This window comes from Amborella trichopoda, chromosome 13 (genome assembly GCF_054954075.1).
Source record: "Amborella trichopoda isolate Santa Cruz 75 chromosome 13, AtrichopodaSantaCruz75HAP2 v2.0, whole genome shotgun sequence".
NCBI lineage: Eukaryota > Viridiplantae > Streptophyta > Magnoliopsida > Amborellales > Amborellaceae > Amborella > Amborella trichopoda.
The window spans coordinates 26134744-26162353 of NC_142348.1; the positions used below are offsets into that span (position 1 = coordinate 26134744).

At 38.6% G+C, this 27610-nt stretch overlaps 1 protein-coding gene and 1 non-coding gene across 30 annotated transcripts; both read left to right on the top strand.

The window, feature by feature from the left end:
- Positions 1 to 681: 681 nt before the first annotated feature.
- On the top strand, positions 682 to 24494 carry LOC18445019 (RNA-binding (RRM/RBD/RNP motifs) family protein). 29 transcript variants are annotated; one of them, XR_002282788.2, is made up of 11 exons: positions 682 to 1222; positions 2266 to 2328; positions 6228 to 6312; positions 6612 to 6686; positions 7014 to 7107; positions 7329 to 7383; positions 21156 to 21265; positions 21358 to 21427; positions 22230 to 22300; positions 23973 to 24055; positions 24161 to 24494. XR_002282788.2 is itself a non-coding variant. In XM_020673992.2 (10 exons), exons 1-10 carry the CDS (start codon positions 881 to 883, stop codon positions 24204 to 24206), a joined length of 1023 nt encoding a protein of 340 aa, XP_020529651.1. In that variant the 5' UTR covers positions 682 to 880; the 3' UTR covers positions 24207 to 24494. The 29 variants fall into 29 exon arrangements, 8 of the variants coding, with proteins under 8 accessions (XP_020529651.1, XP_020529652.1, XP_020529653.1 ...); XR_016048603.1 differs by having other exon boundaries at positions 22246 to 22300; XR_016048594.1 differs by having other exon boundaries at positions 7014 to 7089.
- LOC148779135 (U4 spliceosomal RNA) lies at positions 3078 to 3213 on the top strand. Its single transcript, XR_016048707.1, has one exon. It is a non-coding gene; the product is annotated as a U4 spliceosomal RNA (small nuclear RNA).
- Positions 24495 to 27610: the final 3116 nt, after the last annotated feature.

A 27610-nucleotide genomic window follows, 5' to 3' on the forward strand; every position in this document is an offset into this window, starting at 1 on the left:
GCTCAATTCCTACAAAGGGTAGGGACCCTCTCCCCCATTGACTCAACAAAAAATAAATAAAAATAAAAATAAAGTAAGCGATTATATATAATGAGACCACTTACCTTTGGTACAGGGAGGTCACAATTACTTATAACCATCCAATGTGAAATTTGATAGCTTGGGTGTGTCACGAAGCTTGAGAATTTTTTTTTAAACTTTAAGCTTGGTCAACGAAATAAATACAACTACCCAATTTCACATCCAATGGTCAAGATTAATTGTGACCATCTTGTACCCATAAAGTAAAAGGTACAGTTGGCATACGGATGCATTCGTAGCCATAGAGGTAAGGTGCAGCTTCCAATTTTATCATGATATAATTTTGATATAAAATGTTCTTATGATTATTTCAAAAATCTATTTTGATATCTAATTATAAAATTTTAAATTTAAAAAATAATTAAAATCAAATAGATCTATAAATATATGAAAATATTAAAAATAGATAGTGTAAATAATATGTTGGAAGATGTTAAAACTTAAAATCTTTTTATTTTTCATGGTCAAACATCTCGAGATGTCGAGATGATTTTCAACATTAAAACTACCATTTCCGTTTTTTTGAGGGGCATCCGTAGTTCTACGTTATAAGGTTGCATCCTTCTATAAACTTTTTCCTAAAGTAAATGGTCTCGTTCTATCGCTGTGTGACTCGCAAGTCATTGTTTTTCGTTTTGATTCGGAGTGGTTGATGAGGGCGGTGCAGAGAAGCTGTAGCGGGAGCATCCTGGTCCGAAGGTAAAAAAACCTCTGTTACTAGCAAAAAGGCTCCGCTCCACCTGTGGCCAACTCTCTAGCCGAGGGTTTTGAGAAGAGGAGAGAAGAGAGAGTGTCGACAATGGCCGCATACCCTCCTCCTCAGCCCCTCCACAACTCCACCCATCCCCTCTATCCGTACCCTCCCCTTCCCACTCCCCCTCCTCCTCCCCTTCCCCCTCAACCTCACTTTCAACACCCTCAGCCTCAACCTCCTCTTCTTCCCTCTCATCATCATCTCGTGGCGATGCAACAACATCAGCCTCTCCCTTTCCATCTGCAATCTTCTTCAGTTGATGAGGTTCGCACCCTATTCATTGCCGGCCTTCCTGGTGATGTCAAGCTCCGTGAGATTCACAACCTCTTCCGCGATTTCCCTGGCTTCCAGTCATGCCAGTTGAAGAGCTCTGGTAACTCCAACCAGGTAATTCTAATGCCTCCCTCTCTTGCAATATTTCTTCTCTTTTTTTTTTTTTTGGCGTGGTTTTATGTAGTTTCCATCTATGATACCTAGTTTCATGCTGAGTTTCCATCTATAATGTCTATATTTCGTGCTGAATTCAATTTGAGACTTGTGTGGAAATTTCCTGAATTTTATTCAAGGTTGGATTTCATTGGTATTTGGCACTCTCGCTATTGTCAATGCTAATGATAGATATGGTTGCTTTAGTATTGTGCAGCTGTGAAAAAAAATATGAAGTTTTTAGTTGGTAGGCTCTGAAATCTATGTTGGAGTTGTTCATTCTTGATGCCTTTCCTATCCTTTTGTCTTCATGGACATTGGAGGATTGAAATTCTGCTTTCCTTACCTGCAAGCACAGACCATGGCTGTGGTGGTGCTGCTACCTTTCCCATTACTTTAAATTTGGATATTAAGTAGGTCCCTCGGAAAGTTGCATAAATGAGAATTGGCTTTTGCTTTATTCTATCAACATGTTCCCCTCATTATCCTACTCATATTGACCATCAAAGTACGGTATTTTGACTTGACTTGACCATCACATTGAATGTACATTATTGTTTCCACTTGCTATGAAGATTCAGCAGAATCACTTGAATGGAAATTTCTTTTCATATCTATATATGTAACATCTTACAGAAAGAACAATCCTATGATAGATTTTGTCTTGTAAGTTTTGGTAAATGCACGTATATGTGTGTTGCAATATAACTATGTATGTGTATATATGCATTTTTTTGTAATGAAATTAAAGCTCATATTCCTAAAGCCCAACACCTGTTGGACTCCTCAATTTGCCCATTACTAGAGGTCCCTGATAATCAACTTCTAATGCATATTTGCATATACGCAACCAACTTGTAGAGATAGTTCTTGATGCTTGTCTTGCTTACATGGTTGAGCTCTAGATCTTCTATCTCAATTGCACCACTCCAGGTTCTAAAATACAATAAAAAGGAAAAAAAAAATTGCAAGATTCTTACTTCATCTTATTCTTCATTATGCAGGCATTTGCATTTGCTGTCTTCTCAGATCAACAGTCTGCCGTCTCTGCCATGCATACTTTGAATGTAAGAATGTTACTCAAATACATGTCATATCCCAGTATTGGATGATAGTGGCTCGTAAGTTTTAACGAATCATAATCTTGGTTATTGTTTCTATGAATGTTTCAAAACCCCAATCAGGTGGCTGATTCGGTCACTGGTTGAACTAATTTGGATTGCCATTCCAGGAAGTATCGGATTGATTTCCCAGTGTGGGAAAAGGTCAAAAGAACAGAAATTGAGGAAAAAATGATTTTAAAACTGGTTTAGTCATTTTAAAATGATGTTAAATCTAATCAATGTTTTGAAACTCGGCTCGGGCCTTGGACTCAACCCTAGCTCAAGCGTAGTTACTCAGGCGAGTCCACTTGGACTTACCGAGTCGTTTACATTCTTAAAAAAAAGGCTATAAATTTGAAAAAGAAAACCAAACAAATTATTAAAACAAAAAACAGAAAAAACACTAAAGGTCCAAAAATGATGAGACAAAGTTTAAGGTGGAATTATGTATAGCTGGAAATAATTTAGAAATTTCCACAAAGGGGAAATATGAAAACAGAGCAAATGACAAAAAAAGTCCATAAAGCATTATTAAAAATCATCAAAACAATATAGGATCATGTTTATATGTTGATTTACTAAAGAAATATAACTTTCATTGTTGGAAATGGGAGGGTGAAAGGGGCAAAATAAAAAAGAAAAGATATTGCAATCTTTCTGACCCTAGGCACAATGTAGCGCTTTCTCAGGACAACATCTACCCCCTTACTGATATCTTTGCGCTTGGGGCAATGACGCAACTAGTGAGGTAAAACCGAGGCACGTCAATTGTTGGTCGAAAACTATTTCCAAACATTTACCCCTTACTGATAAGTAGTGTTCGAAAATTCGGCTGCCCAACTGTCTTGGCGGCCAATTGCCTAAAAGGCCTAGGAGGAACCTAGGCGGGGCACCTAGGAGCTGCCTCGATGCAGGTTGCTGAGGGTGGAAAAATGCCTTCGGCTATGGTCCAAATAGTAATCCCCCCCCTCCCCAAAAAGCGGGAAAATGGGTTTTGGGGGACATTCTAAACCCCCAAAACCTAATCCGTGCCGGCTAGAGTTTTTGTGACTCCCCAAAAACATCTATTTTGTGATTTGTCGAAAGATCAATAAATTTTCAATTTTTCGATTTCTTTCACAATCAAAGGCCACTCTTTGTGGTAGTTTTTGGAGCTTTTAGTGGTCAATAGTGAGGACTTTTGGGGATCGAATAGACGAGGTTTGGGCCAACATCGTTTCCATTTTGATATTTTTAGAGCATTATGCCATTATGATATTTGAATAAGGATTTTGATTTTTTTTTGCTATAACGTATTATGTTTTGAGCCATTTATTTTTATTTTTTAACTTTTTTTTAATGGTATATTTACATGTTTGTAGTTGAAAGTTTGATTTTTTTATTTTTTTATTTTTTTGTGATTAATTGATTATTAACTCATTTAGACGATGAAATTGTTCCTATATCAAATTCTTTTATGAATAATTGGTTCTTATTTTGTACAATGTGTGATGTTTTGATACCTATTAGTTTTGTTTTGCTTTTTTGATATTTACATATCTGTAGATGAAACATTTACCTATTTGGACTTATATTTTGTGAATAGTCATAAACTTTGGATGAAATTGATGTTTTGTGAATATTTGATATCCAAAACCAAATCTTATGTATATTAATTAGTAAATAATAATTACATGATAACTTATATCTTAACTCTTATGTGAATAGTCCCTACTTGTCCCTGTTCTTGGGCCCCCGCCTAGGCGACCAGGCCCCCAAAACGCCTAGCGCCAGCTCGTGTTTTCTTGAACACTGCTGATAAGAATCAGTGTGCATATAAGTTTCTACTAGGAAAATTTGTTCTCGGGATACATGGGAGCAGAGGAAATTGAAAACTCTCTCGCCATTACAAATGCACATGTACTGCGAGATCAAGAGCACTAGAGTTGCCTCTTTTTAGAGAGAAAATTATGACAAAAACACTTTGGAAAGAACAAAACTTCATATGTTAAATTTATGCACAAACCAGAGGAGACATGTCTCTATTCGTAGAGAGATAAAGTGCTTTTTCACTACTCCACATTACTAAATAAGTCAAGAATTGTGCCTCTTGAAGTCTCAATTGTTAGTGTGGTGCATATATTGTGACTTGACATCCAACAGTCACGCGGTAATTTTTTAGGTTTCGTGAAAGCAGCTGTCCCTCTTTTTACTTGTGATTCAAAAGTCACGTGATGTCTCTTCAGGTTCTGGAAAACTAATCGACACGCTTTTCTACCGGCGGGGCACAAATCACTAGAACACACCAAACCACCGGAGTGCACACTTCATATGCGCGCATAGGGCATATTTCAACGGAGTGCACCTAACCACTGGAGCCAAATTACCGGAATGCCCTTGATCACCAATCCACTAGACAGCTCAATCTAGTGCAAAGTGCGCCAACTAGTGCCCTTGCACCCATGCCCTCACGCACATGCTCCATTTGGTTATTAGAACATAAGTGAAGAGGATATCCATATATTTAAGGAATGTTTTTCTCATCCACATCTTCAACATGGGATAAATAACCCATTATTTTTTTCTCTACCAATTAGGCAAAACACCCTTAACAATAGATTATACTTTCCAAAACACTATGAAACAAAAGAGGTATTATTTTGAAATAACACTGAGTATTTTCTAAAGAAAAATATAAAATTTATGAATATGTTTTTATTTTTGGTTTTTTTTACTTTATCGAGTTTGTATACTACTACTCAGCTCGGCAAGGCGTTGAGTCCTAGTTACTCGGCCGAGTCCCTTAACACTGAATCTGATTTAATCATTTTGAAATGATGTTAAATTTGTTCAATATGGTTTAAACGATTTAAAATATTTTGTTTTAAGTCATTTAAACCAGATTTACGTGGTTTTAATATATATTTAAAATCATTTATTTTAAATATCGTTTAGAAGTTTCAAAAAATAAATCTATTGTAAACATGGTTAAAAACTTAAATGATAGAAAACTAAGAAGAGGTTTTAAAATTCAAAATACGATTTAAACTAGATTTAGATCACTTGTTCAAAATAAATCTAGAGAAACAAATCAATTGTTTAAACTCTAAAATAGATTTTGGAAAACAATTTAAACTTGTTCAAAATAGATTGCAGAAAACAAACAATTTAAATCAGATTAGGCGGATTTAAATCTGATTTGACATTATTTAAATGTGAATTTAAACAAATGATTTAGAAGATTTTAAATTACACTTAAGCATATCAGGGCTGAAAAAAATGGAGAAAACCCTAAATTCAGCTTCTCTAATAAACCCTCAAATATTGGGCACTTGATTTCTAAGAAAAGTGGGTTCGATTCGAAAAAAATTATGTAGATCTTGTGGAGGGCTCAAATACGATGATTGTGGGACAAATATCAGGAAAAAAAGGTGAAGAAATGATTAAAAACACCAAACAATAACAGAAAAAGGGAAAAACTATTGCTAGAAAGAGGTTTTAGGGTTGGATCATGCCGATATCTGATTCTGTAAGGGAATCAGCACGGTTAGTGACCATATCTGATCTGGATTGGCGATTCCTGATCCTGATCAATGAGTTTTAAAACACAGGTTTGGACTAATTTTTTTTTTTTTTTTCTTACTTCCTTATTCTTTTAGTTTTTTTAGTAAAGGTAACAAGAATTTCCGTTTTAGCAAGTCTACGAATTATTCATAACAAGTAAAAACAAACATAGATACAAAGATGCAAGTGCTTATGAGTACATGCCTTAAGCTTGGTGTAGGTATGATGGTGCTATAGTTGTTCAGATCATTGAAATGAACTTATATCAATCTTGATTGTTTGTTGCCTTATGCTCCATAAATGTTATTGATCATGCACAGGGACTAGAGTTTGACCTTGAGTTTGAATCAACTCTTCACATTGATCTTGCGAAGTCCAACTCTAGGACAAAGAGATCACGAACAGGTATGCATGGACGGCTTGGATTCCTAGTTTGCACCATATTGTTGATTATTTTTTTCTTCTTTTTTTGGCAGTGAATTTCCCTCTACTTTCCTTTCATTTGATTAGCTTATTTGGGTTTTTGCAATACTGTATACGCATCAGACTGTTTTGGTTCTATGGTTGTTCTTGTTTATTTCCTACTTTGAAAAAAGAAATGCTCGACTTTGGTAATCTGCCAAAGTTTCATTGCTCATAGTTTAGGCCAAAGTAGATACTGTCCATGACTCTTGGAATGTAGCTAAAGCTCTCAGTTTTATCAGATAATGATGGGTCTGGTTCTTTCGATAAAAAAGTACGAGGATTTGCCACAGGATTGAGAGGCCCTCTGGATTCTGGTAAGTAATGTACTCCTAATTATGACTAATATTTGTTTTAATGTCTGGCTTAAACTTAACATCCAGACCAATGCTACAGCACTCTCTGTTTTGCAAAAGTTTCAGCAGTAAGTGAAATAGTATGCCTTACCATGTACATTTTCCTATTCATTTCTTGCTCTGGCCTTTGGAGCGAACTTCACCACTGCAGAGTTTGTGCATGTGGTTTGTTATTTTCTTCTTATTTTCAGTGGTTTTTAGCTACCTCATGATCATCGATGGAAATTCTTTCAATTTGATAATTAGTGAAGACATAAAGGACCACATCAACATCACATTCCTTAACAGCTCATTTTGCACATGTTTGTCCCAATCGCACACTAACAGGGCTTGGCAGCAATACGCTCTACAACGGCATGAATGGGTACTCTTCCACTCAGAGGTCAAAGCATGCTTCTTAAAATGCAATCCCTAAATTTTCCTGACACTTCAAGCTTACATTTCACAATTTTCTTTCTTGTCTTCGAATTATTCTGCAGAGAGGGATTTGGCTTGTTAGATACAACTCATATTTGATGATTTCTAGACTTCAGTAGATAAATGTTGCATATTTTCTACTTTGGATGTTTCAGTCTATTGATTGGTCATGCCTGATGTTTTCAGCCACGGGAACTTGGATGGCCTTGGTATCCATGACTTGAACTCTGGAATATCATTGGTGAGTTTTATGTGAATATTTTGGCTAGACTTGATGGTTATTTTTCATTATTGTTGATGCTATATGTCTTTGGTTATGCTCAATACTGAGTGATCATCGATTTGAAAGATTTTTTCACACAAAGCCTTGATGAAGCTATATGCATCTGTTCCCAATTAATGTTCTGCATTGAACATACATTCTCCTGCGATAATTGTTTCTTCCTGAGGGAAAATCAATCTAAGTAGTTGTTTTATCTGTGGAAGTTTGTTCATGCATTTTGTGGTGCCAACACTCGTAATATCTTGAATCCCAAATGCTGAGAAGGCTTCCAAGATGCACTAGTGTCACATCCAGGCAGTTAAGATGGACTGAACTGACTGTTATGTTCTTCCTTGTGATCCTTTTTTGCACCATTTCTTTCTACTGTAATAGGTTTCTACTTTGAACACACTTTGGTTTTCTTCAAATCTTTTCTGCTTATGTATTTCTCATAAAATAAGTAGACTTGCTTTCTCCCTGGGATAAGCCTTGACTGAAAGCTGCTAGTCAGTAACCCTCCCAACTAGACCACCAACTGCAACCTTATCCCTATAGGTATAGTTGCTGCTCTTACGATGGATCACACCCCCCCCGACCCAGCTTTGATTTCGAACCTGCTCGCTCCCCACCTCTCTTTTACCCCTCACCTTGTACACATTCGCAGTGTTCGCATTCTGCATGTTGCCTGGCCCCCCTCTTCCCCATTCCTGTACTCCACCTACTCCTCGATTCAGACGCACCACGTTCTCACTTTCATCCCCTCCCTGTCTTTTGCTTACCCACCCCCCCCCCCCCCCCCCAACCTCCCTTCCTCCCTCTTGAAACCCCTCTTAGCTACTTTCCCTATGACCCAACCCCTACTTTTGACCCGAACCCCAACATCTTAACCTTTTGCCCCCTGCGTCTTCCCCCCCTACACTGGATACTCCTCCAGATACTGCCCCTCCCCTTCCTTTCCTCCCCCTTGACCTCTACCCCACCAACAACCCCCCCCCCCCTCCCCCCCCCTACTTGGCAGATTATGTTACAGAGTGACCCAAGACTCCAACCTTGGCTAAACCCTTGTCTGAGCCCCCAGAGATAGCTTCGGAACCCATCTCTCCCTCCTAGGTTGGCGACGATACAACGGAGGTCGACAGGGATGGGACTAATAGGCAAGAAGATAGAATGAGAGAGATGTACAGATTGATGGGATTCGAATATGACAGACCTGAATGATTGGCTCACAAATTCTTTACGGCGGACGCACAAAGCAGGATGCAGGTGAGATTCAGAGGTCAGAAAGAGCTATGCAACCTCTTTTCCTCCCTAAACTTTGTAGGTAATTCTGTAGAGAGTCGACCCTCTCCTCTCACCACGGACTGCCCAAGGAGGTCTCCCAGATTGGCTTCTTCCTTCTCACTCATTCCCAAAAAATGAAGCTGCTTGTTTGGAATGTTAGAGGACTAGGACAGTCCTCAAAAAAGGATGTTGTCAAGGACCTTACCTCCAGACTCTCCCCTACGATTCTAGCCCTCCTTGAAACCAAACTACCAGAGCTTAACCTCCGTCTCATTTGCCGGGTTTGGTGTAGAAGACCTTGCTAATGGGTATCTTTACCTGCAAATGGGGCATCAGAAGGTATTTGGGTGATATGGACCCTTCTAACCATACTCTGAACTCCACCTTTATAGGCGAGTTTTTAGTTACTCTACTCCTTTCTAGCACATCAGATGGGATCCCATGGAAATTTTCGGCTGTTTTTGGTCCAAAATTCCTCCACCCTCAAAATTGGATAACGTTGCGTCCCTACCACACCCCATCTGGTGTCTAGGAGGTGACTTTAACGTCATCCGCTGGTCTTACAAGAGAAATTCCTCTACTACTATCTCTTGGGATATGAGGGAAATCTCTGATTTTATCAGTCGAAATGAACAACTTGATTTCCCCCTCCAAGGCTGTAGATTTGGTCCAACCATGCTTCTCAACCCATCTGCTCAAAATTAGACAGATTCCTCCTCTCTTTGAACTGGGAGGAACACTATCTTGGATCCTCTTCTTTGGCCCTTCCTAAGCCCACGTCAGACCACCGTCCCATTTTGCTTGATTCTAATGCAGTTAAGAGGGGCCCCAAACCCTTCAGATTTGAACTACACTGGCTTCAAGAGGAGTCTTTACATACCCTCGTCCAAACCTGGTGGAACTCCTTTTCCCCAAAGGTCACTGGCAGAGCAGGATACATTCTTCAGACTAAAATCCAACTCCTCAAATCCTCTCTCAAAACCTGGAGTCGGTCCATGCATAGGAACTTCTCTCAGATCAAGTCTTCACTTTTAGAGAACATCAATAAGATTGATCTTCTTGAGGAATTCAGAGCTCTCGATGCCTCAGAGCTGGACTTCAGGTCCAAGTCAAAACAAGACTACCTGTCCTGCCTTAAAAAAGAAGAGATCTATTGGTTCTAGAGGTCCAGAATTACCTGGTTGAAAGCAGGAGACCAAACCACCGCCTTTTTTCATCGGATAGCTAATTGTCGTAGGAGAGACAATACAATCTTGATAATCAAAGTAAACAACGACTACCTCTCTCAACCAGAAGACATTGAGCAGGCTATTATAGAGTTCTTCCAGACTCTATACACTGCTCAACCCCGGCCCAGACCAAGGATGTCATCACTTGACTTCTTGACCCTCACAGAAGATCAAGTTGTTTGGCTAGAGAGACCCTTTCAGAAGAAGAAATTAAACAAGCTATCAATACTCTAGCCAAAGATAAGGCCCCTAGCCTCGACGGCTTCCCAATTGCTCCTTTTAAGGCCTACTGGGATACCTTCCATCCGGATTTCGTCAAATTCTTTGAGGAATTCTTCTTACGGGGTACACTTCACAAAGCCTTGAACGCCACCTTCCTTGCACTCGTCCCCAAAGTAGAAGGGGCTGAGGAAATCAAAGACTTCCGGCCTATCAGTCTTCTCAATTCCTCTTACAAGATTTTGGCAAAAGTTCTCGCTTCTAGGCTACAATCTGTCCTCCCTTCCATCATTTCATCGTCACAATCCCCCTTCATCAAAGATAGGCAGATTCTTGACGGGGCTCTGGTGGCCCACGAGTGCATCCACTCGAGGCACCTAGAGAAAAAACCAGGGCTTATCTTCAAAATAGATTGGGAAAAAGCCTATGACCATGTCGACTGGTTAATCCTGGAAGAGTCAATGGCCAGAATGGGGTTTCGGGGACACATGGAGGAAGTGGATGAGAGGCTGTCACTCTCACCTACATTTCTCCATTCTTATAAACGGAGCCCCAAAAGGACTTTCCGTCCTCTAGGGGAATTCGCCAAGGTGACCCCCTCTCCCCCTTCCTGTTTGCTATAGCGGCGGAAGTCTTTAGTCACTCTATTTCCCGGTTATATCAGGCAAGAATCTTTTTGGATTCAGGAGCAACAGACAAGGCCCAACGGTGTCTTATTTGTAATATGTAGATGGCACTTTGGTGTTCTTAAACACGTCCAATGAAGTGGACACCCTAAAACTTTTCCTGAGTTGCTTCCAAACAGTAACTAGGTTCAAAGTCAATATGGACAAATAAAAAATGCTGAGTGTAGCAATTACAAAAGCAGAAGTTAGATCATTGATTCCGAATTGGGAGTGTAAAGTGGAGGATCTCCCAACTACCTATCTAGGCCTTCCCTTGGGTATGGGGAAACCCAAAAAGAGGCAATGGTTTCATGTCTTAGATAAGGTAGACAGACATCTGGCAGGGTGGAAAGGCAGATACCTCTCAATGGCCAGTAGATCGACTTTGATTAAAGCTACTTTAGCAAACTCCCCGGTGTTCCTCATGTCCCTCTTCCATTTGCCAGCCCAAGTGGCTAACCGCCTGGACCAACTCATGGGGAACTTCCTTTGGTCGGGACAGGCTGACAAGAAGAAGTTTCATCTTATAGCATGGGACAATATCTGCCTACCCAAACATTAGGGAGGTCTAGGAATCAGAGTTCTTCAGAAGCATAACTTGGCACTTCTAGGAAAATGGTGGTGGCGTCTAGCCACCCAGCCCAATACTCTGTGGGCTCAGGTACTTAGGAAAAAGTATAAAATCCCAGAAGGACCTGACTGCTAGATAAAAGCCAGTCGCGTAACGCCTCCGGAGCTTGGAAATCCTTTTCCTTGGTCTTTACTCTGTTCAAAAGGTCTGTAAGGTTCCATCCTAGGGAAGGTTCTAGGGTGAGATTCTGGTCAGACCTATGGTTGGGAAACTCCACTCTGCGTGAGGTATTCCCTACTCTCTATTCGCTTGCACTAAACAAAGAATCTACAGTTGCCGAGGAAATGATCTTGTCTGGAGGCCGTAGAGTTTGGAATCCATCACTCTGAAGGGACCTGACAGAAGCGGAAACCAGTCAATTCATGTTGCTCTCCTCAACCCTGTACTCTCTTTTCATCTCTCCTTGTGGCAATGATGCAATAGTTTGAACCAATGGTTTAAAAACCGGATCGGTGACCCGGATCGGGCTTTTCAAAAACCGATCCGGATCGGCGAATCGGCGATCCGGATCGGAATCGGGTGAATCGGTCAGAATAATGCTTCAAAAAAATCCGAAAAAATTATTAAAATTCATTATAAATATTGGTTTTTAGGAATTCAATAAAAAATGAGGGTACTCCATTAAGAATTTTCATGTTTTTGAATGAATATGCGAATATTGATATGTTCTTTCCCTGCATGAACCGCCATTCAGCATTTAATTGACAGTATTTCGTGCTCATCCCTACACTGTTGCTGTTGGGACTCGATATGTGAATAATATGGCTGGGATAGGGTGGCCTCAGAATCATCATCTCTCTCATTTTCTCTTTGAATAATATGGATTAAAAAAAAAAAAAAACAAATTTTCAAAAAAATCTATCATGGATTAAAAAAAAAATCACAAATTTTCAAAAAATTCTATCATGGATTACAAAAAAAAATTCGATCATGGATTAAACAAAAAAAATCACAAGTTTTCAAAAAATTCAATCATGGATTACTTAAAATTCGATCATGGATTACATAAAATTCGATCATGGATTACATAAAATTCGATCATGGATTACATAAAATTCGATCATGGATTACAAAAAAAAACAAACAAAAAAAACAAACAAAAAAAACAAAAAATTCAATCGTGGATTACAAAAAAAGAAAAAAATAGTTCGATCATGGATTACAAAAAATTCAATCATGGATTACAAAAAACTCTATCATGGGTTACAAAAAAAGCAAAAAACAAAAAATTCAATCATGGATTAAAAAAAAACAAACAAACATTTCAATCATGGATTACAAAAAAAAAACAAACATTTCGATCATATATTACAAAACATTCGATCATGGATTACAAAAAATTCTATCATGGGTTACAAAAAAAAAAAAAAAACAAAAAAATCGATCATGGATTACAAGAAAAGAAAACAAACATTTCGATCATGGATTACAAAAAATTCTATTATGGGTTACAAAAAACCAAAAAATTCGATCATGGATTACAAAAAAAATCTATCATGGATTACCAAAAAAAAAAAAAAAAAAAAAAAAAAAAAAAAAAAAAAAAAAAAAAAAAAAAAAAAAAAAAAAAAAAAATTCTGTACAATGAATCGCCGATTCACTGTTCGGACTCGCCGATTCCGTACAGTGAATCGGCGATTCACTGTACAGAATCGTCCGGTTCTCTCTAGAACCGGACGATTTCCGATTTTTGGGCGATCCGGTTCCTTTTTCACTATTTCCGAGTCGAACCGGGCGAGTCCGGTTCGACTCGGCGTTTTTTAAAACGCTGGTTTGAACCCTTGCAGCCTCTGGCAAGTTCTCGGTAGGATCCTTTTACAAGAGCTTAACTTTACCCCCTACTTTCTCGGGGAATCGTACCTCGGTTCTGTCAAAAGTTTGGTCCACCCTAGCTCCACCCAAGGTTCAAATCTTCATCTGGCTTGCCGGCTCTCATAGAGCCTGCACGGTGGACGATCTCCAAAAGAGAGGGGTTCCAATCCCTAATAGGTGTGCTTTATGTCAATATGAGGAGGAATCCAATCCCCATCGATTCATTCTATGCGACTTTACCTATGATCTTTGGGGTCAAGTCCTGCAACTATTTGACATCAAATGGGTCACCCCTCCCTCGGTCAAGGCTTTGATATCGTGCAATCTTGGCTTATGTTGGCCAAAGGCCGGAAGAATCCTTTGGAAGGCAACAATAGCTGCAACCATTGGACAGTCTTGGTGGAAAGAAATAAAAGAATCTTTCAAGGGACAAAACCCACACAGCGGCTCTCCTTGTCGAGGTGACCTCCTTCGTAACCTTCTGGGCCTCTAATCATAAGGTTTTTTCAAGCATTCCTCGAAGCCTGTTCCTCTCTCAATGGAAAAATGTCCTCAATCATCAATCGAGGTTGGAAACTAGATCCAACAACTGGCAACCACTGCCAATAGGTTGTATCAAGTTAAATTTTGATGGTTGTTCCCTAGGGAACCCAAGCCCGACAGGGGCAGGGGGGGTCTTTAGAGACCACCAAAGCAACGTGCTTCTAACTTTTTCGGTGCACCTTGGCCATCCTCCTAGGCTTGAAAACCTTTATCAGTTCTTAGGGCCCGCACCTCATAGTGGAAGGAGACTTACAAAACGTCATCTCATGGGCCAGCAAAGCGTCTTCTCCACCATGTCACCTTATCTCTATCTTTGATGAAATTTATTACATTTGCGGGGATATGGATGTCTCCTGGAAGCATATATGGAGGATGTCCAACGACTCTGCAGATCAACTGGCGAAGGAAGGAGCTAGAAGCTAAGGACAAGCTCAAGTCGGATCGAACTCCTTTTTTGCTCTGGACTAGCATATAACTTAATACCTTTGTATACTGCCATTTATTTGGACCACTGCATTTTTTGGAAGCGTTTTTTTGGAAGCTCCATGTACATCGATGTAACCAGGCAGTTCTATAAGCCCATTTTGTACTTGATAGACTAAACGCATTTTTTGCCGAGACCCCTTGATTGGGTGTCCTCGGACTTCCTCATCCATGTAATCTTTTTCCCCAGTAATACAATGTTAACCTTTCTCAAAAAAAAAAAGTTCAAGCTTTTAACTTTGATAATAGGTATCTTCATTCAATTGCAGTTCCCATTTGGGATCTTCCTCATCGTGCGTTTGGAGAAACAGATTTTATGTTGTTCTGCTATTACTCCTTGATTGGGGTGCTTTTTTGAGTCTTGATCCTGCACCATGAGTCTGAGCAATACTCCGGCATCCTGGGTCCTTATCAAACCAACCAGAGATTGTCATCATTAAATACATGATCTTCTACTTTTTCTTATTGTTTGTTCGTTGGGCAGTTTATCTTTATCACACATCTATGAGTGGTCAGTTATGCTAAAGAAGACTCTGGTGGACTGCTGTACATTAGTAGTAGTGATGTGCAGTGTAATACCCAACGCAGTGCAATGGTGTCATTGTGGACAAGTGCCAAAAGGTTATGGGAGGCAGGGTGATGCTTCTAGCATTGCATAATCTATGTCTGCGAAGAGTTTTAATGCAAGTTCGCTTGTTGTTTGATTGGCTTCTTGGAATATCTGGTCAACATGATGTCCGACATCCTAATGTGTGTCTGCTTTTGCTTTTGGTTGTGTGTGAAACACCACTAAATAATGTAGCTTTTTTCTGGTTATTGATGATGGTAACAACATCTGTATGCTCGTGATTAGCACATAGCATTTTGTCCCTGTTCTGAGCTACATTTTGTAATTCACAAGAAGGTTTCTACATGCAGATCTGGTCCACTTCCACACCTCTCATCTCTGGAAGTGAAAAACCTCCTTCTGCTTCCAACCATTGTAGAAATAGCCTCCCTAAATCCCTTACCTGGACGGTGATGCTTTTCGACACAATAAAGGAGATATGATGTGTTCTTATGAATTTGTTCCACTTCCTAATCTCCTCGTCTGTTTGCTTTCAATGCCGTCGAAAGAGCAACTCAACTGTGAGCTATATTTTCTTTCTCCTCTGGTGTACACAATGCCATCCCAAATTAATTGAAGGCACCTCTTCCTGATCTGTTGTGCTGTTCTCTTTCTCTCATTCACACCCGCTGCCATTCTTCCCTTCTCTTCCAAATTGAGTTTCATCTTCTCAAGCTTTAACCACTTTCAGAGGTATCTTGTGCGACAACCTATCATATTGAGGCAAATCTACAGGGCTTCATAGAATCTCTCTCTCTCTCTCTCTTTCTGATTGATAGGATGCTTAATAGGATAATAACAGTAATAACTTCTCCCCCTCTCTCTCTTTCCTTATTGATAGTGGGCTTGATAGGATAATAGCAGTAATAACTCCACCCCCCCCCCCGCCCCCCCGCCCCCCCCACCAAAACAAACTCTCCTCCCCACAAAGCAAATTCATGCAGAGAGGGTGCTACCATCTCAAAAGGTTCATGTTCTGGGTTTAAACATGCATTTTTATCTGAAGTACCTCAGCCATGGGATCATAACAGTTTTTCTTTATGAGTCTTTACAATAATCCAAAACACACATTTAATGGGTCAAGTACTCAATTTATCTACATGTCAAGAGATATGAATCGAAGCACATCACCTGGGATCTTGAGACTTGAGATTTATCTGTCTGCAACTTTTTCAATTTGAGGAGTATGCTGCTTGATGTGTTCTTTAATACTTCTGGCAGTTTCTTAATTTCGTTGATGTACTATTTCTTTGCTTTCCTAATCGGCACTTAGCATGACTTTGTTTCTTTTCTTCCTTGTCACCATGTCACCCCCACTCACTTCCCTATTGCCCTCGCAGTTGGTAGACAAGTCCCTGCCTACTTCTAGTTGAACCCTCTAGCGCCCAAGCAGATCTACGAATACCTTCTGCCTTCCTTTCTAAACCTCCACTCAGCTTCCATCTATTTGCTAATACTTCCCCCCCTTAAGTTTTTTCTCTCATACTCCCTCGTGACATGGACGGTGGTGCAGGGCACTTAATCATTTCCAGTGCTCAGTTTCCACCAGATTCTGGCCACTCAAAGAAGGTTCAGACCAGCTTCAACAGATCTCTCTGTCTCGCTCCCTCTCTCTCTTTCTAAATACACAAACACACACCCATATATCTGCAATCTACCATCTGGAGGATCGCCTTCGAAGTTCTGACTATTCTTTTCTTCATTCCTCTGTGAATCCTCTATGCCAAGTCATCCACCAGGCAAAATTCCTTTCCAACTAGCACCCTGGCCCTTTACGGAGGTCCATTCCTTCTTCCACCAACCATCTGCTATTCAACGCTTGTTTTGCATTGAATCCCAATTTTTTGTGCTTGTCTTCATGGCCCTCAAGATCCTTCAACCTTAAAAACCTGGATTAGGAGATGCACTTCATTATAATGCTATGTGTGATTGGCCCATGCATCTTGCTGTTTGAGAGGGTTTTGACTCTGCAAAGGGTGATAACACTGACATCGTTTTGATGAAGGGTGAAGTTAGGGGGCTATATCAACCTGAGCGATATCCCCATGCCAGAGTTCCTCTTGAGTAGGTTGCTGTCTAGTCATCAGAGTATTTCTTACTGAAAGGCAGTTTAGTTTCACTTAATAAGAAAATATGCTTCTATTTTTATGTTCTTTTGTTTAGGTTAGTATATATGACGGAAATTCCTGCTTCTTTGTATGATGCATAGAAGTTTGCTGTACTTGTTATGCAAATGAAGATAGTTAAGAAAACAGATAAGGGGTAGTGGTCCATGCCAATACTCAATGCTGTTTCTATCTCCAAACAAACCCAACGAACAACCCCAAATGACTGTTTCTATGGAGCTAGAGCCCCTCCTCATCGAAGCTGTACATACCTTGCTTGCACCCTCCCATGCACTGAGTAGCTTCAACTGATACAATGCTCAAGTTGTAAATTTTACCTACAGTTAACACAAAATCACTCCATAAATAAAAAAGAAAAAAGTTATGAGTTTTGCTTCAATTAACTGATGCAGGAACATTGTGGAAATTAGGAAGCTATAGTGTTCATAATAATTACGGGCTCAAAGCACCGGAATTTTCTTATATATGCAATGGTGTCCTCCTAGTCAATGGACTTGAAGAGTCCTCTTTTGGTTTTCTCCTTTATATGAGGGATAGTTAGATTAGCTTGGTTTGTAATTCAAGCATCATATATGATCCCTTAGATTGATTGAAAAAATGTGTCAACATTCTGCGAATTGTGGCTTTGTATATTCCTTTTTCTTTCTGGGTACCAAAGAATCTCTGTATGCAATTATGTTTATGGCATGGAGCATTACAGGCCTCAGAGACCCTGATAAAAAGGCACACAGTGTATTGCCTTGTGCATTGGAAGCAGACTGAAATTTTGATCCTCATTGAAACAAAGATCGTGGAGCCTGGGCTAGCAGAGATAAGGTTGCTATGGGGAAGAAAGCTTGCCTCATATAGGGCATCAGGGGGCATATTGGTCATATGAGATCTGGAAATTCGTTTGGGGCGATTTATTTAGAAGGAGAACTGATTAATCATCGGGGATGGGTGGAGGAGGTGGGTCTGGGCTGTCTATCTTCAGCTAATTCCTCAGTGCTCGTTAATGTGTTCCTGAAAGTGTGGTTTCCAAAAAGGATTAGGGGAGAGCCTCTCTGTCACTTTCTCATTCACCTTGGTATTTGCTGAGGCCTTTATGGAAGAGGGCTGCTGACACCTCTCAAAGCCTTGGTCCATAAACCCATTGAAGAGAATGTTGACAACCTCTGGTTATATTTCGAGTGCTTTGAGGTGTTCACGACAATGAAGGTGAAATTGCAAATACAAAGATTTTGGGGCTGCAATACTGGTAAGAGCAACTGATACATGAGATGCCCACACCCACACCTCATGGGTTTTATATAACATGTCATATTGTCAATATATAAATTGTCACATATTTTAAAAAAAGAAGAAGAAGGGATTTTGGGGTTGCAGATTAAGAAAACAATCACTATGCTTTAGCCTGGACAATGGGATGAGGGATTGATGGCCTTACCAGTACATATTTGCGTTTATCTCTATGCTAAGGTAAACCCCAAAATCCTCTTATGTAAGGTTGATAGTTAGAGTGGGTAGGAAACCTCGTGGAAAGTCCGTTATCGGAGGGAATTACCTTGATAAAGTCATGTATGGTTTCCTATATAGGCTAATATCCTTGTTCCCAATTCCCATATCAGTAGTAAAGACCATAGAAAAATAAATGAATCACTGTCTACGGAATGGGGTAGGAGAGAATAAAAAACTCCGTTTTGTGAGGTGGGAGTCAGTATGTCACATGTGTAGATTCAATATGCCACACGTGCAAAGTCCTTACCACATGTGTGGCCTGGGGATAAGAAAAATCAAGGAAACAAATCAAGCTCTACTTGTTAAGTGGTGGTGGAGGCTTTGGGAACCTTCACTCAGGCTATGGAAGAAAGTGTTGAGGATTGATGTCTTGTATTATGATGAAATAGATCTGCTAAGGTGGAGTAAAAAAGATGACTCCGTACATGGGATTTGATATATCTTGGACTTAATATATATATGTATAAGGGTATTTCGGTAATTTGGACCATCTATCTGAGACTCGATAGATATTGTTGCGATTGGGGGTTTATCTAGGGTTATGGGAAAAACGCAGATTGATTTGTAATCAGAGAGGCGTGAGGAAGAGAGCTTTTGTAACCCTATTGTCCATTGCCAGTAAAGTAGTTCTCATCTCCCGTGGACATAGGCACGTTGCCGAACCACGTATATTATTGTGTTGTGGTTGGTTGTCTCTTTCTTTTGTGTTCGTTTCTTCTTTCTAGTTTTCATGGATTGTCTTTCGTTTCTACAGAAAGTGGTAGAAGTGAAGTACGATTTGATGTTAATGGGTGGTTTATCAAACATCACCTGAACACTAAGCTACTTTCTAGGATTAGAAAGGAGTTAATAGCATCAATCCACATTTATATGACAAACCGGAATCTAGTTTGGAAATTGGAAGATAAGGTTTAAGGGGCGTCTGACTGAATGATAGGGCTGTTAAGGAGGACACTTGAGCCTATTCACAGTAGCAGCTACACCACTGGAGATGGTGCAAGAAGTCAACTAGGGTGAAGGAGGGCTGTTTGGACCCCGAAACTGAGAAGAAGTCTCAAGGATGAGGAAATGAGGCTTTAAGGGGATTACTTGGTGTCTTCATCAGGAAAAAAAATTTAAAATTATTTTTGTAACTTCATCAAAGAAAAAGGGATTACTTGGTGCATTTTAGGAGTTCTTTTTCGTTCCTTGCAGAGAGAATACTATAGTCAAGTGAGGAGAATGAAGGTATGTACTCAGTTAAAATGTTGTAATCGGAAACTTAGTGACCATCTCCAAGAACCTCCAGTTACATCCCAGGTGTAGGGGATACCTGCTCCACCAAAAATGCAAGTTTCTAGATGGTTGGTGATGTTTTCTAAAGTTCTAGCAATCAGTCATTTGGTGAGCCGAGGGCTGATAATGCCTAATAGGTGCATTGTGTGCAAAAAGGAGGTTGAGGACGTAAAGCACATGTATATTATTCATGCACTGTGAAACCACAGCCTAGATATGGGAATACTTCCTTTGACTATTCATTTTCAGTGGCCAATCCTACAATCAATCCATGCCTTATTGAACCAATGGTTTACTTCAGCTATTTACAAAAGAGGGCTGCTTCTATGAATAATGTGCATTCTAGCAATCCTAAGGTTAAATCAGACCAAAAGAAACTCTCACACATTCGACTCAAGATATTACAGGTTTACTTGGTTAATGGACAAGATCAACATCAGGGTTATACCTTGGCCGCGGGCACAAAAGGCGTTCCAGGGAATCTCAATAGATGTCTTCGAGAATCAATGGTATACAATACCAATATCAGCCCTCTATCTGAAAAGGAGTTAAGGGTTATGGATGCTACTTAATGAAGGAACCGTAAATTTTTTATGGCAGCTCCCAAAGAAACTCGGAGCAATTGGGGTGGGGAAGTGCTTAGGGATCATTGCGGAAGTGTTATAATGGCCTTTGCAGGCTCACTGCTCAGATGTGATGCTAATGGGGTCGTGAGGTGGAAGCAGGAGCACTGCTAACAGGGCTTCGAAATTTAAAACCAGAATGGAAGGATCTTGTAAGAGAAGGGGGCTCTAAAAATGCTATTTCAAGGGCTAAGAAGGAAAGAAACCATCCATGGAGAGTAGGAATTGTCAATGAGATTTTTACAGAATTTGTCAACCACTTTGTTGCACTTCATCTCTTTTGGAGCTGAACAAATGACATAGTTGACCAATTGGCCAGGGATGGAGGTAGGAGGTCCTCCTTATGTGTATCCTTTTTGTAGTCTTCTAGTGCCATTGTAATCACGACAAATTTTGTGAATACATACTTGTAAAGCTTAACCATACTGATGAAAACTTCGGTCAACTATAAGAAAAAGAAAACAATACATTATAATAGGAGGCGTAACACACATGCTTGCCTGTGCATGTAAGCCCCTGTGGCTAGCCTATTACGTTCCAAATTTGTGCTCAAGTTTCTCACTTATAATCCTGGTATTTAACATAATCTTAAGTCGTGCCTTTTTGAGTTGTATTATTTCCCCACAATTTCGAGCACACGCATTGTCAAATATTTACCTTAACAAAGGGAACATATTTGTTTGAAATTTGGCATGCATATGTTTCAAGTCCTGCTTTCTGTTGCCCCAAATTTGAGCCTGGGTTCTATATGTTTGTTCAGGGGCAGCCTGCAATCCCACCATCTGCAAACAATAATGCTTGCCCAACTCTTTTTGTTGCAAATCTTGGCCCAAACTGCACTGAAGACGAGCTGCTTCAAGTCTTTTCGAGGTTTTCGCTGGATTCAATTGCTATTTTGCTTGCAGGGAAATGCATAATTCCCTACAGCTATAATTCTTCTCTGGCCTTTTTTGTGTAATTAGATTTCCGGGATTTTTGAAGCTGAAGATGCAAATGAAACATGGAGCACCTGTTGCATTTGTTGACTTTCAGGTATTTGGTTTGTTTTTTGTTTTTTTATATATCAGGTTCGAGCAATGTGAAAGCTGAACTTAGTTAATAATCAACAAGTAATGTACCATTCAAACTACCTAGTTATAACTGATTGAAAACTACAAGCTAGTGCGAGAGATGTATGTCTTTGCAGACCATGACACCACAAAATATTTAATATTACTTTTCTTTTTCTCTGGTATGAGCAGTAGTTAAAGTTGTCTTTGGTAAATACTGCAATTAATAATCTCAAGTAATGGACATTTTTAGACATACTGCTTAGAAAGACTGCCAAGGAGAAGCCGTGTAATTGTCACATGAGAGACAAATGTCCTGAAAAAGGGTTAAGCTAGACCAAAATCAAGGATCAGAAATAACATCATTGCTATGGATGCAGGAGTTCTGGAAACTGTGATTGTCTTCAAAGATTTCATGTGACGTCTTGTTTTTCCATTTCATCTTCTTCTGCTTAAATACATAGAAAGTGAGAATATTGGTATTTTACTGTATGCTACATCTCTGATTTCCTTTCTGTATTACACAATGCTAATTATAAATGTGATATTTGTCTTAGCACGTCCTATTTTACAGACTTCGTGATTTTTTCTTGAAGGCAGTTGTGTCTAGCCAATAAATGGGATCTTAATTTGACTGTTGTTCATCAGGTTTTTCCTTTTTTATTTAATTATTTGTATTGTTTTTTAGGATCGTGTTTGTTTCCATTGTAGTGAATTTGTAAACATGCTCTCTTTTTTGCAATTATAGTTAGATATTGAATGATGTTGTCATAAGTTTGGGTTAGCTTTTTGCCATCGTAGGGAAACTGCTGCTGGTGATAGTGTGGATATGTTTTTTGTCTACTGCTTTTTTAAGGTTCATGGCTCAAGCCTCAAATCTTTTAAATGATAAAGATGTTGTTCTTCCTTTATGCTTTGAATAATTCTTACTTCTTACAAACTAGTGTGTGGATACAGCATTGCATGGGTACCTTCCTTTCGGAGATAGCTTGTTTCATCATAATATCTAGCTTTCCTATGCATTGGTACTATATAGTTGTTTTACAAATAATATGTAACCAAAAGGTGTAATAAATTGCAGCTGTGGCAACATTGTCAATGTTATTGATATTGAGATGCTTCTAGGGATGGCCATGTACTTGTGTGGTCTTTCAAAATTCGTTTGCATATGGAAGTCTAGCTTTGTTATACTGTTTCTTCTTTTCCAATTTATTTTATGTAGGCACGCTGATGTTATTTAGTCATTTAACATGTAACTCACTTGTGTACTACTTGAGATGCTGTTGCGTATTGTTGTGAAGAGTTTCCCTTTCTATGCATTTATGTCCCAGATTATGGCTCATGCACATGTTATGAGAAAATATTTTAAGCTATGCCTTTTGGTAATTCATTGTTGATCACGACGAAAGGAGGCTAGGAGTTTTAGAGAATATGTGGTTTTAGAAGAAAGGGGGCAATTATGAAAAACATTGATAAAGAAATTGTGGATACTACAGACTCTAGGGATTCGGGATCGCTTGGAAATTTCTTTGATTTCTTATTTTGCTTCATCACCTATTCTTTCACTTTTCTTATTTTTCCACACCAATTTAAAAGTGAGTGAAGCCATTTCTTGTTTTGTGTTTTATTCTAAGCTAATTAACATCCATCTGTGATCTATTCTTTTTAATGTTTCCACCTCCCTTTCCACTTGAGTGCCTGTGATTCCTCTCTAGCTTATATCATACTACCAATCAGAGATTGTTACCGGTGAGGACAATGTCGTCAACATGGACAAGAAGAACAGCGAGACCATGAGAGCTGCGATGAACAAATAAGGAGTTATCAGCCGGGCACTGGTGAAAACCAAGATTGAGAAGAGCATGAGTGAATTTGGTGGCGTTCCTCTCTAGCTTATAATCCCTGCGAATGATGCTGCTTTGTTCTCTAGCTTGCTTGAATTTGCTATATGCACTTATTACTTTTGGTGGTTTAGTCCTCGTTCATGTACTATCCAACATGTATGTGGGTTCTTGCCATCCTCAAGTTAAGAGGTTGCATTTTTATTTATTTATTTTTTATTTTTGACAAGTGTACATAGGAATGGATCTTGAGACGTAGCGCTATGAAAACCCAGCTGGATATATGATAAATTTGATCTCGTCTAAGGTCGTATTTCAAATCTCTAATAAACAAATCCATCAATTTTCTGATCATTCTCCAATCTACAGCATAATCCTCATATTTGAGTGCTTCATGTCTTAGTGTGCAATAGTTGTGCTCCAAGAACATTTTCTTTGGTGCTAATATGTTCATTATTCATGAATCATGCTCTAGCAAGAATGTATTGTCTTGTGTATCCAAAGAAAACGATACTAGCTAGCCCTGATGCGAACACCGTTTGAGTTTGATAACTTCCCAACAGAAAAGGACTCAACTCTGCAAAGTGCTACTGTGTAGGAATTTGTGCAAATGTTGGAGAACTCTTGTTTTTGATGAGCTTTGGTGCATATGCATGAATTCTACCCTACTGATATTGAGCAATGCAGGACTCCACATGCTCGACCCAAGCCCTAAATCTCCTACAAGGTAGCATCCTCTACTCATCTGGTCATAAGGGGATGCGCTTGGAGTATCCTTTTTGAAGATCTGTCGATTTTAATGTTGCATTTCCACTAGTTTTCTTCACATGTTTCTATGTATGGAGCAATCAGGATTCCTTTACCAATATGCTCAGGTACGCGAAGACAAGAATGGGACTTCCGAAGCGAGAGAGAGGGTAGCCACAACAGTCCAATTTGGATATTGTTTTTTAAGTGTTAACTAGTTATTACTGTTGATCCGAAGGGAACTGTTCTGTGAATGCCTTAGGTTTTCCTTTGGACTGACATGCTACCCACTTTTGATGAAGACAACCTGAAAATGCTAGTGGGCATCGAGGTTATGCGCGTTTCTTGATGCTACAGTCTATTTTGACTTGCTTATTGTAGCGAATGTGAATACAAGAATTTACTGCTGCGCCTGTCCTGCTACCACTTGTAATAATAGAAAATCATCATCTTGGTCATCCACATCTATTAGTATTATGCACTTCTCGAAAGAAATTAAGTCATTACTTACCATTTTGGGGTTGGTTTGTTTAAAAGTTGATGTAATTTACAAGTTTTTTCTAGGTAGTTTTATTCAGATGCTTGGCCAATACAGACTGTTCAAGCCCATTTCCCTCTTGACCAATTTGAAGGCCAATTGATGTCTGATAATGCTTCATTGTATTTATAATGTTAGTATGTCCATACAAACCCCACACCTCTAATTTTAGAGACTCCATACAAACCCCACGCCTCTAGGATATTTATTTCCCCCCAACATTCCCTCCAGATTGTTTTAAGATTTGAAAACTCTGCTCCGCAACTCGGCCAGGTTGCTCGCATAATGCATGGAGCCAAAAAAAGCGGAAAATTTTCGAGTTCTAGTGAAAGCAAACTAAAACTAAAAACGAACTTGAAAGGTCCAAATAAGATGGAAAAAGAAAATCTATAATATAGATTTAGAAAAGGGAATTTGTTTTTGTGTATGGGTTTTTTTATCTTTTGTATGTGGAGATCACAGTCATTCTTGTTCTTTAAATTTTAAAATGGGTGGTTGTGAAAGTGTCATTGAATAGATGCAAAGTTTCAAACAAAAATTTTGGATTTCGAGATTCACTCCAAGCCATTCAATTTGACATTTAATTTAATGAGTGAGAATAAATGTGATCATTATGAACAAAAGATAAATAGTCTTCTTGTAAACAATTTTTTTAGAAAAATGATTTATGATTGGAGGTATTTTAGAAAAATATAAAAATAAGGAAAATGTAAAAGACGAATTTATAAAAGAGCATGAAATATCAAAAATTATATGTAAGAATTTTATACATTGGCTTTTACAAATTAATATAACTTTTATATTGTCAAATTTTTAGTTTCCTCTAGTTTAACCTGAGTATCTGACTCGACAAGGGCCAAGTCTCAATAACTTGCCCCAATCCGATTGGAGTGGGCGAAGTTTTCCAGCCGTGGTTTTTAATTTCTCTAGGTCAGGACTTTGTTGAAACTTTTTCTCCTCGTCAAAGCTAAGGGCACGGTTGGTTCGCATAAAAATGATTTTTTGGAAATCATATTTTTAGAAAATTACTAATTTTTCACGTTTGGTTTTCTTTGAAATTATTTTCTTAGAAAAGTACCACTTTTTCACGTTTGGCTCTTAAAATGATTAAGAAATTATTTTACCTCTGAAATTAAATTTCATAAAAAGTGTTCAAAATTTAAGAAACTAGAATCATAACCACAGGTATGATTCCAATTTCTTTCAAAATAATCAGGTTGGGGGTGTAAGTAGGGTTGCCACCGGGCTGCCCCGGGCCTAGCAAAGCTTGAAAATACTTTGGCCCGGCGAGGTAAGGCCCAGCCTGAAAACCGTACAAAAACCCGTCTTACCTCGAACGTGCAATACTAAAGCCTGGCCCGCAAAGAATCTATTGGGCCTTGGCCTACTTAGCCCAATAAGACACCCTTCTTTCTCTCTCTGTTTGCTTTTCTATTTATTTCTCTTCAAACTTTCTTTGTTTGTAATAAGCCTATATATATATATATATATATATATATATATATATATATATATATATATATATATATATATATATATATATATATATATATATAATTTGTTTCATGTGGGCTGGACTGCATGATTTCACATACAGTCCAAAAATCTTAAAGATGGATGCAAGTAGGTGTTTCATATAAAAACAATAGCAACTAACAGTCCAAATATTTTCTTACTGAAATTATTATTTCTAGTTTTTAACACTTACTTCTTTTTCATATTCATGATATCCATGTTAGAGATTACATGTTCTTAAAAATTAAGTCCAAAAATCCATCTCAAAAATAGATTTATTAATAGGTCCGTATTTCTACGTAAGCGGGGGCTTGGCTGCAGAGAAATTGGGTTATATATATATATATATATATATATATATATATAAATAATTTTTAAAAAAGTTAAAAATAATATTGAATTTCTAGAGAGAAAGAGATTGGGTTTTTAGAGTGAGAAAGAGAGATTGGATCTCTAAAGAGATAGAATGGGTTTTTAGAAAGAGGGAGAGATTTTCTAGAGAGAATTAGTTTTTAGAGAGAGAAAGAGAGATTGGTTCTTAGAGAGAGAATGGATTTTTAAAGAGATAAAATGGTTTTTAGAGAGAGAAAGAGAGATTGGGTTTTTAGAGAGAGAGTTTGGATTTCTAGAGAGAGAATAGATTTTTAGATAGAGATTGGATTTCTAGAGAGAGAGAGAATGGGTTCCTAGAGAGAGAGATTGGATCTCTAGAGGGTGATTGGATTTTTAGAAAAAAAGAAAGATTGGGTTTTTAGAGAGAGAATACGTTAGAGAATGAATTTTGGAATTCTAGAGAGAGAGATTAGGCTTCTAAAACGAGAGAATGGGTTTTTAGAGAAAGAGAGATTGAGTTTATAGAAAGAGGTAATGGTTTTTAGAGAGCGAGAAAGAGAGATTGGGTTTTTAGATATAGATTGGGTTTTTAAAGAGAAAGAGAAAGAGAAAGAAAAAGAGTGGGTGTATAGAAAGAGAAAAAGAGATTGGGTTTCTAGAGAGTGATAATGGTTTTAGAGAGAGAAAGAGGATATGTTTCTAGAGAGATGGATTGAGTTTTTAGAGAGAGATTGGATTTTTAGAGAGAGATAGGGTGTTTAGAGAGAGAAAGAGAGGTTGGGTTTTGAGAGAGAGAAATTGAGTTTTTAGAGAGAAAAAGAGAACGGATTTTTAAAAAGAGAAAGATATTGAGTTCTTAAGGAGAGAATAGGTTCTTAGAGAGAGAAAGAGATAGTAGGTTTTTATAAAGAGAAATGGGTTTTGAGAAAGAAAAGGGGAGATTGAGTTTCTAAAAAGAGAGAGAGATTGGATTTTTGGAGAGAGAGTGGGTTTTAGAGAGAGATTGAGATGTTAGAGAAAGAAAGATTGAGTTTCTAGAGAAAGAATAAGTTTTTAGAGAAATTTTTTATACACTATTTTACTCCTTTAAGCCAAATTTACACTAAGAAAATATTTTTATGTATCCCAAATTTTGGGGATGTGATCTCGAGAGCCCGGCAACCAACCTCAACGGAGAAAGAGAAAATTAACT

What these genes read in the sequence shown, in the direction of transcription:
- LOC18445019 (XM_020673992.2), top strand. Translation starts at nt 881, where the DNA reads ATGGCCGCATACCCTCCTCCTCAGCCCCTCCACAACTCCACCCATCCC. An exon ending in GCTCTGGTAACTCCAACCAG is followed by an intron (nt 1,223 to 2,265) that starts GTAATTCTAATG and finishes TTCATTATGCAG; the next exon opens with GCATTTGCATTTGCTGTCTT. An exon ending in CTGCCATGCATACTTTGAAT is followed by an intron (nt 2,329 to 6,227) that starts GTAAGAATGTTA and finishes GATCATGCACAG; the next exon opens with GGACTAGAGTTTGACCTTGA.